General features: G+C 44.2%; 1 protein-coding gene across 2 annotated transcripts in view; it reads left to right on the forward strand.

Annotated features, from left to right (window-relative positions):
* The window catches only part of LOC107758357 (glutamate receptor ionotropic, NMDA 2B-like), an 11,503-nt gene extending 1,281 nt beyond the window's left edge, over positions 1-10,222 (forward strand). The window contains exons 3-13 of one of the 2 annotated variants that reach the window (XM_016576066.1): positions 388-502; positions 609-728; positions 1,951-2,039; positions 2,219-2,390; positions 4,253-4,406; positions 4,492-4,617; positions 5,356-5,585; positions 5,667-5,827; positions 5,941-6,128; positions 6,857-7,095; positions 7,259-10,222. In XM_016576066.1, the coding sequence (XP_016431552.1) occupies positions 388-502; positions 609-728; positions 1,951-2,039; positions 2,219-2,390; positions 4,253-4,406; positions 4,492-4,617; positions 5,356-5,585; positions 5,667-5,827; positions 5,941-6,128; positions 6,857-7,095; positions 7,259-9,394 (3,730 nt within the window). In that variant the 3' untranslated portion in view covers positions 9,395-10,222. Of the gene's footprint in view, positions 1-387; positions 503-608; positions 818-996; positions 1,169-1,950; positions 2,040-2,218; positions 2,391-4,252; positions 4,407-4,491; positions 4,618-5,355; positions 5,586-5,666; positions 5,828-5,940; positions 6,129-6,856; positions 7,096-7,258 lie in introns of both variants that reach the window. The other variant, XM_016576067.1, reaches the window with a different exon arrangement.
* Positions 10,223-12,411: the final 2,189 nt, after the last annotated feature.

Consider the following 12,411-nt stretch of genomic DNA (forward strand, 5'->3'; position numbering starts at 1 on the left):
TCTCTCTCTCTCTCGATGATGGTTTCCATGGTAACACAGGGGAGGAGTTTGGAAGCTGCAGTGGTTGTGGTTGCCATAACAACACAATACATATGTCACACAATGAAACCATATAAACATTGACAAATATTGATAGACAGATGACAGCGATCATTGCAGGTTTTTATTTATCAGTTTGTTCTATATTAATATTAATTATTTTTTCTTTTCTTGTTTTTTCTTTATTATTTTTCCCCCCTTATTAATTATTATATTTATGATTTCTTTTCTTCATTATTAGTATTATTTTTCTTATTATTACCATTATATCTCATTAGCTTTATTATTTATTATTATTGCATTATTTTGCAGCAGTGTTTGATCAGTAAGCGTGTCTGTGGATGACAGGTATCTGATGAACGTGACGTTCGAGGGCCGGAATCTCTCCTTCAGTGAGGACGGCTATCAGATGCACCCCAAACTGGTGATCATCCTGCTGAACAAGGACAGACAGTGGGACAGAGTAAGTGTGTTTGAGACGTGATTCTGTGTTCAGCAGCTCTGCTTTGGCACTCCATGTGAACGACCAGCAGATGCTCGTGAGTTTGAGAATGTCTGTGTGTGTGCAGGTGGGTAAGTGGGAGAACGGCTCTCTGTCGATGAAGTTTCACGTGTGGCCGCGGTTCGAGCTGTACTCTGGGACGGAGAGCCGTGAGGACGATCATCTGTCCATCGTGACGCTGGAGGAGGCTCCGTTCGTGATGGTGGAGGACGTGGATCCACTCAGCGGCACCTGCATGAGGAACACGGTTCCCTGCCGCAAGCAGCTCAAATCACTGTAAACACACACACACACACTCATTCTCTCTTGAAACGTGTTTTCAGCGATCCCATCACCATACAGCATTTCCACCTGGTATTAACATCATATTAACGTCATCGTATGTGGTTTCACTGATCTGATCACTAACGCTTGATCTGTCAGATCACTCACGTGTGTCTCTGTCTGTCTGTCAGGAATCAGACGGGGGATTCTGGCATCTACATCAAGCGCTGCTGTAAAGGCTTCTGTATCGACATCCTGAAGAAGATCGCCAAGTCTGTGAAGTTCACCTACGACCTTTATCTGGTCACCAACGGCAAACACGGCAAGAAGATCAACGGCACGTGGAACGGGATGGTGGGAGAGGTACGGCTCGTATCTTTTATAAATGAAGCCAGGAACTGTAATCATTGTCTGTGAGGGTTTGTGTGTGTTTGTGCTAGTCGATAGTGTTTATAATTAGCCGTTTAAAAAAAAACAATCAAAGTCTTAATAGAGTATGCAATGTCCTCATTTAGACAGCTGTGTGTGTCCTTATGCTAAAAAAATGCTCATGGTTTCAATCTACATTTCTCACACTGCCATCCTATCATAAGACACACACACACACACACACACACACTGTCGTGCCCCAGTTTAGTCGTGTGAAGTGAAGTTCAGGTATTTAGAGCTAAAATTACCAACAGAGAGAGCGAGAGACAGACAGACAGACAGACAGAGAGAGACAGTGTGATAACCCACTTACTGTTTGTTGTTGATCTAGAATCTCTCGTCTCATATCTGCTGTTCACGTCTCCATATCTGTCCTCATGTCAACACAGTGCAGCTATGAATGCTGGGAATGAAGCTAACCTGCCTCTCCAACCGTGCTTGAACTGTATTGATGTACTATTTTTATAGTGGTCAAATGTAGAGGTGGCTGATAAACCACTAGAAATTTGACAACTGCTATCTCTCCTGTCTATCTGTCTGTCTGTCGGTCTCTCTCCTGTCTGTCTGTCTCTCACCCGTCTGTCTGTCTCTCCTCTGTCTGTCTGTCTGTCTGTCTGTCTGTCTCTCTTCTGTCTGTCTGTCTGTCTGTCTGTCTCTCTCCTGTCTGTCTATCTGTCTGTCTGTCTGTCTCTCTCCTGTCTGTCTCGCTGGAGGAGGCTCCGTTCGTGATGGTGGAGGACGTGGATCCACTCAGCGGCACCTGCATGAGGAACACGGTTCCCTGCCGCAAGCAGCTCAAATCACTGTAAACACACACACACACACTCATTCTCTCTTGAAACGTGTTTTCAGCGATCCCATCACCATACAGCATTTCCACCTGGTATTAACATCATATTAACGTCATCGTATGTGGTTTCACTGATCTGATCACTAACGCTTGATCTGTCAGATCACTCACGTGTGTCTCTGTCTGTCTGTCAGGAATCAGACGGGGGATTCTGGCATCTACATCAAGCGCTGCTGTAAAGGCTTCTGTATCGACATCCTGAAGAAGATCGCCAAGTCTGTGAAGTTCACCTACGACCTTTATCTGGTCACCAACGGCAAACACGGCAAGAAGATCAACGGCACGTGGAACGGGATGGTGGGAGAGGTACGGCTCGTATCTTTTATAAATGAAGCCAGGAACTGTAATCATTGTCTGTGAGGGTTTGTGTGTGTTTGTGCTAGTCGATAGTGTTTATAATTAGCCGTTTAAAAAAAAACAATCAAAGTCTTAATAGAGTATGCAATGTCCTCATTTAGACAGCTGTGTGTGTCTTTATGCTAAAAAATGCTCTTGATTTCAATCTACGTTTCTCTCACTGCCATCCCATCGTAAGACACACACACACACGGTCGTGCCCCCGTTTAATCGTGTGAAGTGAAGTTCAGGTATTTAGAGCTAAAATTACCAACAGAGAGAGCGAGAGACAGACAGACAGACAGACAGAGAGAGACAGTGTGATAACCCACTTACTGTTTGTTGTTGATCTAGAATCTCTCGTCTCATATCTGCTGTTCACGTCTCCATATCTGTCCTCATGTCAACACAGTGCAGCTATGAATGCTGGGAATGAAGCTAACCTGCCTCTCCAACCGTGCTTGAACTGTATTGATGTACTATTTTTATAGTGGTCAAATGTAGAGGTGGCTGATAAACCACTAGAAATTTGACAACTGCTATCTCTCCTGTCTATCTGTCTGTCTGTCGGTCTCTCTCCTGTCTGTCTGTCTCTCACCCGTCTGTCTGTCTGTCCTCTGTCTGTCTGTCTGTCTGTCTGTCTGTCTCTCTTCTGTCTGTTAGATCATGTGGGTACAGTAGGTACGGGTGAGCCCATAGTCAATGCTATCAACAGTGACTCGGCTTTGATCGGAGGTAAATGGATGTTGTAGTGCATTACAGAAATATTCCATTTCTCATCTTTTCTCATTTCATTCATTATTATTTGCTGCTTTCAGCTCATATTTACTTTGTCTTGCTCTAGGAATCCCTTAAATTAACAATTCGCCCAAATCATCATTTAGTTCTTCCCAAACTTTTTGACTTTATGTACTTGGAAGACAAAATAAGATGTTTAACCCATTTTTAATTCAGTGAGCTCCAAAAAATGCAGCATAAGAGTGAAAAAAATTGTGAAATTTAGAGTTTTAAAAAAAATGTCATTTTAGCATTTCAAGTTTTAGAAAATGGAACTTAAATTGACAAAAAACTAAAAATCATAAACCGATATAATGTCAAAATACTAACCTGCTGAGAGATTAAAATCTGATTCATACCTTTATAATATACTGACAGCTGCCATAAAAACGGGTGGTAAAGACACAATTACAAAACACCGTCATGATAACAAATACAACACTAAAATAATGCATAAACATTATTATTTTATTTAACAACATACGATGTAACATAAAATCTTAATCTCATCAAATTTGAAGAGTCACACATAATTCTGGGAATGTAAATTGACTTTGAATTATAATATGACTTATTCTTTTTCACTTCCAAAAACTGTACATTTGACAGTATTTTTCTGTAAAATGATATTAAAAATGCCAAAATGAATGTTAAAATGATATATTCACTACATATATTGTAAGGAACCAATTAACAGGTTTTTTTACAGTCTTTTTACCATCAAAATTATTATATTTTTTTGCATTGTAGTCCATAAGTCTTCTAAGGTCATACACTTAATTAAATAATTTATAAGTCTGTCTGTCTGTCCGTGTATCTCACCCGTCTCTCTGTCTGTCTGTTTGTCTCTCACCCATCTGTCTGTCTGTCTGTCTCTCACTCGTCTGTCTGTCTGTCTGTCTGTGTATCTCACCCGTCTCTCTGTCTTTCTGTCTGTTTGTCTGTCTGTCTCTAACCTGTCTGTCTGTCTCTCTCCTGTCTGTCTGTCTGTCTGTCTCTCACCTGTCTGTCTGTCTGTCTGTCTGTCCATCTCTAACCTGTCTGTCTGTCTGCAGGTGGTGCTGAAGAACGCTCACATGGCCGTCGGCTCGCTGACCATCAATGAGGAGAGGTCAGAGGTCATCGATTTCTCCGTGCCCTTCATAGAGACGGGCATCAGCGTCATGGTCTCACGGAGCAACGGCACCGTGTCTCCATCTGCGTTCCTCGGTGAGACGTTCTCCTTCTTCCGTCTATTCATCTCTGCTGTCCTGTATCTGCTGACGTGTGAAGTGTGTCTGTTCTCCGTCCATAGAACCATTCAGTGCGGATGTCTGGATCATGATGTTCGTCATGCTGCTGCTGGTTTGTGCCATCGCTGTGTTCGTGTTCGAATACTTCAGTCCCGTGGGCTACAATCGCCGTCTCATCGACGGCAGAGGTACAGAACGAGTGCCGCCACATCCGCATACATGAGCTCATCGGGGGAGCTTTGCTGACAAATACTGCAGCTATTTCCTGGGAATCATTCATTATTTATTGTAATTTCCAGAACTTTAATGCCATGTAGTTCTTCTGTAGTTTTGCTCATGGTTCATGTCACACAGCCTGTCCATTAAGGATGAACAATTTGAGGAATAAGTCTATTTTTTCTGATAAAAATTGCATTCGGAATTTAAATTAATTTTTAAAAGCTCCTGTTTGCTGTTAAGTATTTAATTGAGTATTTAAAACTATAGATCCTTGGTAGTGGCACAAAACCCATTGGCTACAGTTTTAAAAGTGATTCTCATTACAAATCTAGTGATATTGGTTGTCGGTGATTGCTGGTGAATGTTGTGTTCCCAAACGTTATAAGAGGATTCTTGTGGAGCAGCATATTTTGCGAACCACTATAAAAACACTGTTGTCATGTTGGCATCAGTCTAATTTGACTCGGTTCTCCAAATGACAAATTAAACTGAACCAAAATATCATAGAGTTTGTTACATAAACAACAGCAGATACAGGGAGTATATGGTGGGTTGCATTCAGTGTTGTTTTTCCCTTCTGACCTGGATCTCCAGCTACTAAACTGCTCCTTCACGCTTGTCACAAAAGACTCGCATGTCTCCTTCACTTCTCTCAGGTGTTAAGTGAGAGTGATGGAGTCCCTCATGTTGTGTTTCTGTGCTCTCAGAGGCCGGAGGTCCGTCGTTCACCGTCGGAAAGGCCATCTGGCTGCTCTGGGGTTTGGTCTTCAATAACTCTGTCCCAGTGCAAAACCCCAGAGGAACCACCAGCAAGATTATGGTGTCTGTCTGGGCCTTCTTTGCTGTGATTTTCTTGGCCAGCTATACTGCTAACCTGGCTGCATTTATGATTCAGGAAGAGTACGTGGACCAGGTGTCGGGCCTCAGCGACAAAAAGGTCCTTCAATAGAAAATACAACTGTACTTTTCTGGTCAGTCTGTCTATTCACTAACTCTTGTGCTGTTGGTTTGTCTTCAGTTTCAGAGACCCAATGACTTCTCCCCGCCGTTTCGCTTCGGGACGGTGCCGAATGGCAGCACCGAGAGAAATATCCGCAATAACTACAGAGAGATGCACTCCTACATGGTCAAATTCCACCAGCGCAACGTGAATGAAGCGCTGTACAGTTTAAAAACAGGGTGAGTGTGGGAAACCACCTGAGGCACTTCTCTGATCAGTCATTAATGAAAATATTATCTCTGTAGAAACAGTCACTGCAGGTTCTGAGTGCATGTCCTGTTTTAAATCACAGGAAGCTGGATGCCTTCATTTACGATGCCGCGGTGCTGAATTACATGGCGGGCAGAGATGAGGGCTGTAAGCTGGTCACCATCGGCTCTGGGAAAGTGTTCGCTTCCACCGGCTATGGCATCGCCATCCAGAAAGACTCGGGTTGGAAAAGACAGGTGGACCTTGCCATCCTGCAGCTCTTTGGAGATGGTACTGCTCATGTTGAGTCATTTACATCAGATAAACAATGATCTGCCGGCTTGTTCACTAGTAAATAAATAATCCATCAACCCTCAGTCATGCAGTGTAAATGCTGCGCCCAATAAAAAATATGACTTTCAAATTTTAAGCAGAAATGATGATGTTTGCATTTAGTAAATCTTGTGAAATATTGTCCTGTGATCCAAGGAGCTCATCACAAAATTCATGATTGGCTGACTGTTGTTGCATTTTTGGAAATTGGACATGTTGTTTGGATTTTGATGCGCTTTTGCTTCTTGGACTTGCATGGCTTGGTTGTGTATTTTTTAAGTTTAGTTTTTTTGTTTTTGTCCTGTCCTTGCTCCCTGGGAGTCATTCCTATGTTCCCTGGTCCTATTTTACACAGATTCATATGGCAATTAATCAACACATGACAAAGGGGTCTAATGTTCCCCATTTTCGGGTAACGTAGAAACAATGCTTTAAACCTGGATATGCTCTGATCCCTTCCTGAGTGTTCAGTTAAATCATGATGCCTTATTTATTGATAGCCCTCATGTTTTCCCATTGTTCTTGGTGGTGAGTTTTTGCCTTGTTTTGATCCTTTTCAAATTTGTCTGCCAGCAGCTTTGAATTACTGGAGCCTTTGTTACAAATACAAATCAAACACATTGTTGTAACAGACCCAGTGTGTAGGAGCATTGCATCACCCTTTATAATATGTGTGTGTGTCTCAGGTGATATGGAGGAGTTCGAGGCTCTCTGGCTCACCGGGATCTGCCACCATGAGAAGAATGAAGTGATGAGCAGTCAGCTGGACGTGGACAATATGGCGGGTGTGTTCTACATGCTGGGTGCTGCCATGGCTCTGTCGCTCATCACCTTCATCGCTGAACACGTCTTCTACTGGCACCTGCGCTTCTGCTTCATTGGCGTGTGTTCTGGGAAACCAGGGCTCACCTTCACCATCAGCAGGGTAGTTCTCTCCCTAAAGCATGCACAGGCACTCCTCAGAAAAACACACAATTTATGCTAAACATTGGAGTAGTGCAAAATACAGTTTCAAGACTTTATTAAGCTAGAAATAACATGTTTACGGCATCTCTAAACACTGAAACTTTTCTCTCTTCCTCTCTCAGGAGATTTATAGCTGTATTCATGGAGTTGAAATCGAAGATAAGAGTTCATCACTGAATTCACCCTCTGCTACCATGAACAACACCCACTCAAATATTCTGCGTCTGCTGCGCACCGCCAAGAACATGGCATCTCTCTCCAGGGTCAACGGTTCCCCGCACAGTGCACTCGACTTCATCCGCCGAGAGTCCTCCGTGTATGACATCAGCGAGCACGGCCGCAGCCTGGCCGGACACTCAGACTGCAAGGCCCCCTACCTGCCCGACGACAACATGTTCAGCGACTACATCAGTGAGGTGGAGCGCACCTTTGGCAACCTGCACCTGAAGGACAGTAACCTGTACCAGGACCACTACCTGCACCACCACGGAGGTTCAACCCTGGGGCTGATGGGCCCCAACGGGCCCCACAGCCTGGGCTCCAGCAGTTCTCTGGAGGGCGGCATGTTTGACTGCGAGAGCCTGGGCGGCGGTGTGGCCCCCATCTTTAGCACACAGCCATGTTCTGCCCTGACCCACAGGAACATGAGCAAATTCGACCTGCTGCAGAGCCAGACTCCTCCGTCTGGGCCAGGCTTCAAGCAGGGACTGGCCGACCTGTACGGAAAATTCTCCTTCAAAGGCGGAGCATCCAGTTCAGGATATATCGCAGGGCACGACCGGTTTTGCGGCGGTGCAGATGATGGAAACATCCGTTCTGACGTGTCTGACATTTCCACTCATACTGTGACCTATGGCAATCTAGAGGGCAATGCTAAGAAACGCAAGCAGTATAGAGACAGCCTGAAGAAGCGGCCTGCATCGGCAAAGTCCCGCCGAGAACTCGATGAGATTGAGCTGGGTTACCGCCGCCGCCAGCACCATGGCCACCACCATCATCACCATGGGCATCGCTCGGCTTCACCTCCATCTGAGCGCAAACGAGGCGGTGGCGTGAGCTCAACCTCATATCTGTTACAGGACAAGGAAAGCCTGAGGGATTTCTACCTGGACCAGTTCCGGCCCAAAGAAGGCATCCCGCAGTGGGAGCATGTGGATCTTACAGATGGTCCCAGTGGGGGAGGAGGAGGAGGCAACTGCACCAGCCTGGTGTCTGTGGATGACTTCCTGAAGGGTAAACCCAAGAAGCCGGACAGCAAGAGTGGGAGCAGTGAGTTGGAATGTCGTAGTTGTCGTGCCAGCAGTGCGGGCAGCAAGCAGACGACCCTGCATGGAGGTGGAGCTATGCACATGGGTGGGACGGGCTACGTTGGCAGTGGTTGTGTGGCATCGGGGGGTGGAGGAGGGGTTGGGAGCAGCCGCCCAAGTTCAGCCACTTGCATGCGGTGCGAAGCCTGCAAGAAGTCAGGCAACCTGTATGACATCAGCGAGGACAGTAACCACCTGTTGGAGCAAATGGGCGGCAGTAGGGGTCAGACGCCGGCGCAGCGCCGCAGGGCCTTCAGCGGGAAGCCGCTACGCCGGCAACATTCCTATGACACCTTTGTGGACCTGCAGAGAGAAGAGTTAGGAGGGATGGGCGTGCCGCTGGGGTTCGGTGGCCCTGGGGCACTGCCGCCACCGCGCAGCGTGAGCCTCAAGGAGAGGGAGCGCTGCATAGATGCCTCTAGTCCCTTCGCACACATATTTGAGCATCCGGGAGTTCCCGAGCAGGACACGGACCGTGACCCGCTGTTCTATGGAGCCGCCGAGAGGGGCGCGGGATCGCCATTCGGGTTGTTCCGAGCGGGGGAGAATGCACCCCATCGGCGCTCGGTGGGCGAGAGGGACCTGAGAGAAAGAGGACTCATGGAGGGGCCAGCGCACTCCTTATCCAAATCTCTCTATCCTGACCGAACCGACCACAACCCTTTCATCCCTACCTTTGGAGATGACCAGTGTCTGCTGCATGGTGCCAAATCCTACTACATCACCAAGCAGCAGCAGCACAGCGACTTGCTCAGCCCCATGGGCGTGACCTCCTTCCTGCCAGCATCGGCCACCTCAGGAGTCATGTCTAACTTGGCTCCGCACTTTCCTGCGGAGTTGTGCTTGGGGAACCACCACACCAGCAAGCTCAGTCTCGGTCCACCTCGACCTTTCAACGGCAGCAACGGACACGTGTATGAGAAACTCTCTAGCATAGAGTCTGACGTGTGAGAAAGAGCAAGGAGAGCGGTGAAGAGCAGACACATTCTGTTAGCGCTCCACAGCCAGATTTTAGCAGAACACGCAGAACTTGAGAGAATTGAAAATGTCATTTCCTGTGAAGTTCACGTTTACACCAATGGGTTCATCTCCACGAGCTGGTGAGAACAAGAGCACGTCCATCTGCCGAGTGTGTGCAAGAAGAAGAACAGGAGAGCAGATGGCCCATTTCACCTCCATCCCTCGCCATCACACCAGAACAGCCCTGTCCTGTACTCTTGTCTTTTGTGAAGATACAATCATGAAAGCATAATAAATGCTCATAGATTTTTTTTTGAAACAGGGTAATAACTGTACCTCAGAGACGTAGTGAAGACACTGCTGACTGGTAATCTGTTGTTGAAATTGGGTTTCATTTGTCTGTTGTTTTCCTGACCCTGCTCTAGAGGTCTTTACTGAGCGTTAGGGATATTTGAATGTGATGAATCCAGTCTCCGCATCAACCTAATGTATCCATGGCAACAGCCTCTCCCATGCTGTAGACTGCCGTGAAACACGCGTGCATTAGTGAAAGTGCACAAGCCTCTGCTGAGTTTTATGCCATCATTTATATTCAAGTCTCTACTGCCGTGATATTTCATATCTAACGAGAAATCTTGTTGATACGCCTTTGGTTACACTCATGTCATGTGACTCTTGCTTAGAAGGTGAAAACCGAGGGATAAAATGACAGTATTAACGCCTCTCTTTGTTTTGGTTGTAACTATATTTCTCTTTATATAAGCCATCAAGGTCTACCTTTAATATAGCTTTTTCAAGTATAACAAATAACCAAAATAAAGATAAAAACAAAACTAAATGACAAAAACATAAAATATGCAAAATTTAGCAAAAGCATTATAACTCATGATAAGTGGTATTTTAAGCGATAGTTTGCTTTTTAAATTCATGTTTATTACTTAATTCTGATTGTTTACTGCCTCCTAACCGGCTTCATTTTAAGGATTTACCTTTATTCGTTTAACTGCAGTGCAACAGAGCTGAGCAGTGCTGTCGTGGACATGTTTAGTTTACTTGATTAGTGTACCAAATACTCCTTGCTAAGTTTCTCTTCAATTGTGTTTAGACGTCTGGTCGCCTGCTGGAGAAGGTTTCCAGGTTCTCTCACACACACACACACACACACACGCACACGCACACACACACACACACACACACGCGCACACACACACACACACACAGAGCTCTCCAGCACACCACACAGTCGAAACCCCTCCCTCTTACTGTTTCTGTCCTTTTTTTATAATAGTCTGAAATATTCTGCTACAAGCGCAAAATGCTGTACTACTTAATGGATGAATATTTTATTTTGTGCTAAACTAGGTGCAAACGTGTGAAGCCGCAGTAGGAGCCAGAGCGGAATTTCTCTCGGGTGTGTCTATCGAGTCTCTGGTTGGTCGCATGTTGTTTGCGCTTCCTGTCCTTGTTACCAAGACACATGACAGTGTGACCAAAGCGAAACACATATTAATTTTGTAAAACTTGCAAAGGACAATATTATCTTGGCTGGTACCTGAGAAAATTAGTATATTTAAAAGTAAATATAAAAGTGGTCAAAATTACTATATTTCAAATTTTAAAAAGTCATACGATTGATTTGTGTGTAATTTTAAGTCATTTTTCACTGCATGTGATACATTCACTAATCTGAATGTGGACTTGAATGAGATTGGAATTTTTGTTCACGTACAAAGCTATCATACAACTTTAAGACTTTAAATATAGCACTCTTGACAGATGGATTACTACTAATTTTATTTTATTATGTTCTATTTTATATTTTATTGGCAAGAATCTAGATGAAGAATCCTCAAAAATACCAGCATACAGGTTTAACTATCGTGAGGTCCTGTCCTCGCTTTAGGTCTACTGCAGAATAACCTTTCATCTCCTCTTGTATTGTTTCTGCAGCTACAGTAACTCTAACCATGTCTTTAAACTTTTTTCTTTTTAGAGCATTATTAATATTATTATTATTATTATTATTATAGCAACGCGTTTTAGGGTGTTTTCTTCTCGTATGTTGAAGCCGGCGGCGTTCCCGTTATAGCGCAGTAATCTATGTTTGAGTTTTCCTAAAACCCCATGCTTATAGCTTGAGCTCTATATGCTTGAAAATCACATTTTCTTGTGTTCATAGAGAAATACGCCTATTACGCATAGCTGTAGTTATAATTTTTCTAGTGTATTCGCAATATATAAGCAACTTTTAACGTTCTGTTGACTACTATATTCTCATTATTCTAAGGTAAGTATAGCTGGTTTGAAGTATTCTACAGGTAAGAAACACCCTGTTGTTATTCACATAGCTACGGTACAAACTCCATCTGTTATTTTCTCCACACAATCGATGAATTTGTCGCTCATCAGGGATGATAAAGGCGTGCGTAAGACACTGACTTCTATGTTAAATACTCTTGTTGCTATGGCACTGCCATGGTGTTACAATGCTGTTCCCATGGTAACTGCAGTGCAAGAGGATGCGGGCTGAATGAGTGAATTGTTTCACTATGGAATAAGAACTACATCCACTTTGATATGTTACTGAAATTTTTACGTCATTTACATCTCTGAAATGATTCTCAAGTGAAAACATGTACAGATTGTGTATATAATAATGAGAGAATTCCTCCTTTTGTATGACAATATGAACACAAAACTCTGAGACTTTAATAGTGAGCGAGTGTTTTGATGATGATGGATCAGAATTCTTTCACATGGTGAATAAAGCGAATTAAAATCAACTCTTTAGTCTGTCTGCCTGCTGCTCATCTTGCTTTGCGTCCTTGTATTCAGCGCTAGTGTTTGCTCATCCTATATACTGTACTTCTATTTACTGTACTACGCTGTCACATCTGCTGCACTACAAGTGCACACATTTTCTGTATGCATGGAATATCTTAAACGTGTGTCGCATACAAATGATGTTTGGTATCCCGTGATGAAATGTTCAGCTTCATTTTAGTATA

This window comes from Sinocyclocheilus rhinocerous, unplaced genomic scaffold (genome assembly GCF_001515625.1).
Source record: "Sinocyclocheilus rhinocerous isolate Xijiao unplaced genomic scaffold, SAMN03320098_v1.1 scaffold5130, whole genome shotgun sequence".
Classification (NCBI taxonomy): Eukaryota; Metazoa; Chordata; class Actinopteri; order Cypriniformes; family Cyprinidae; genus Sinocyclocheilus; species Sinocyclocheilus rhinocerous.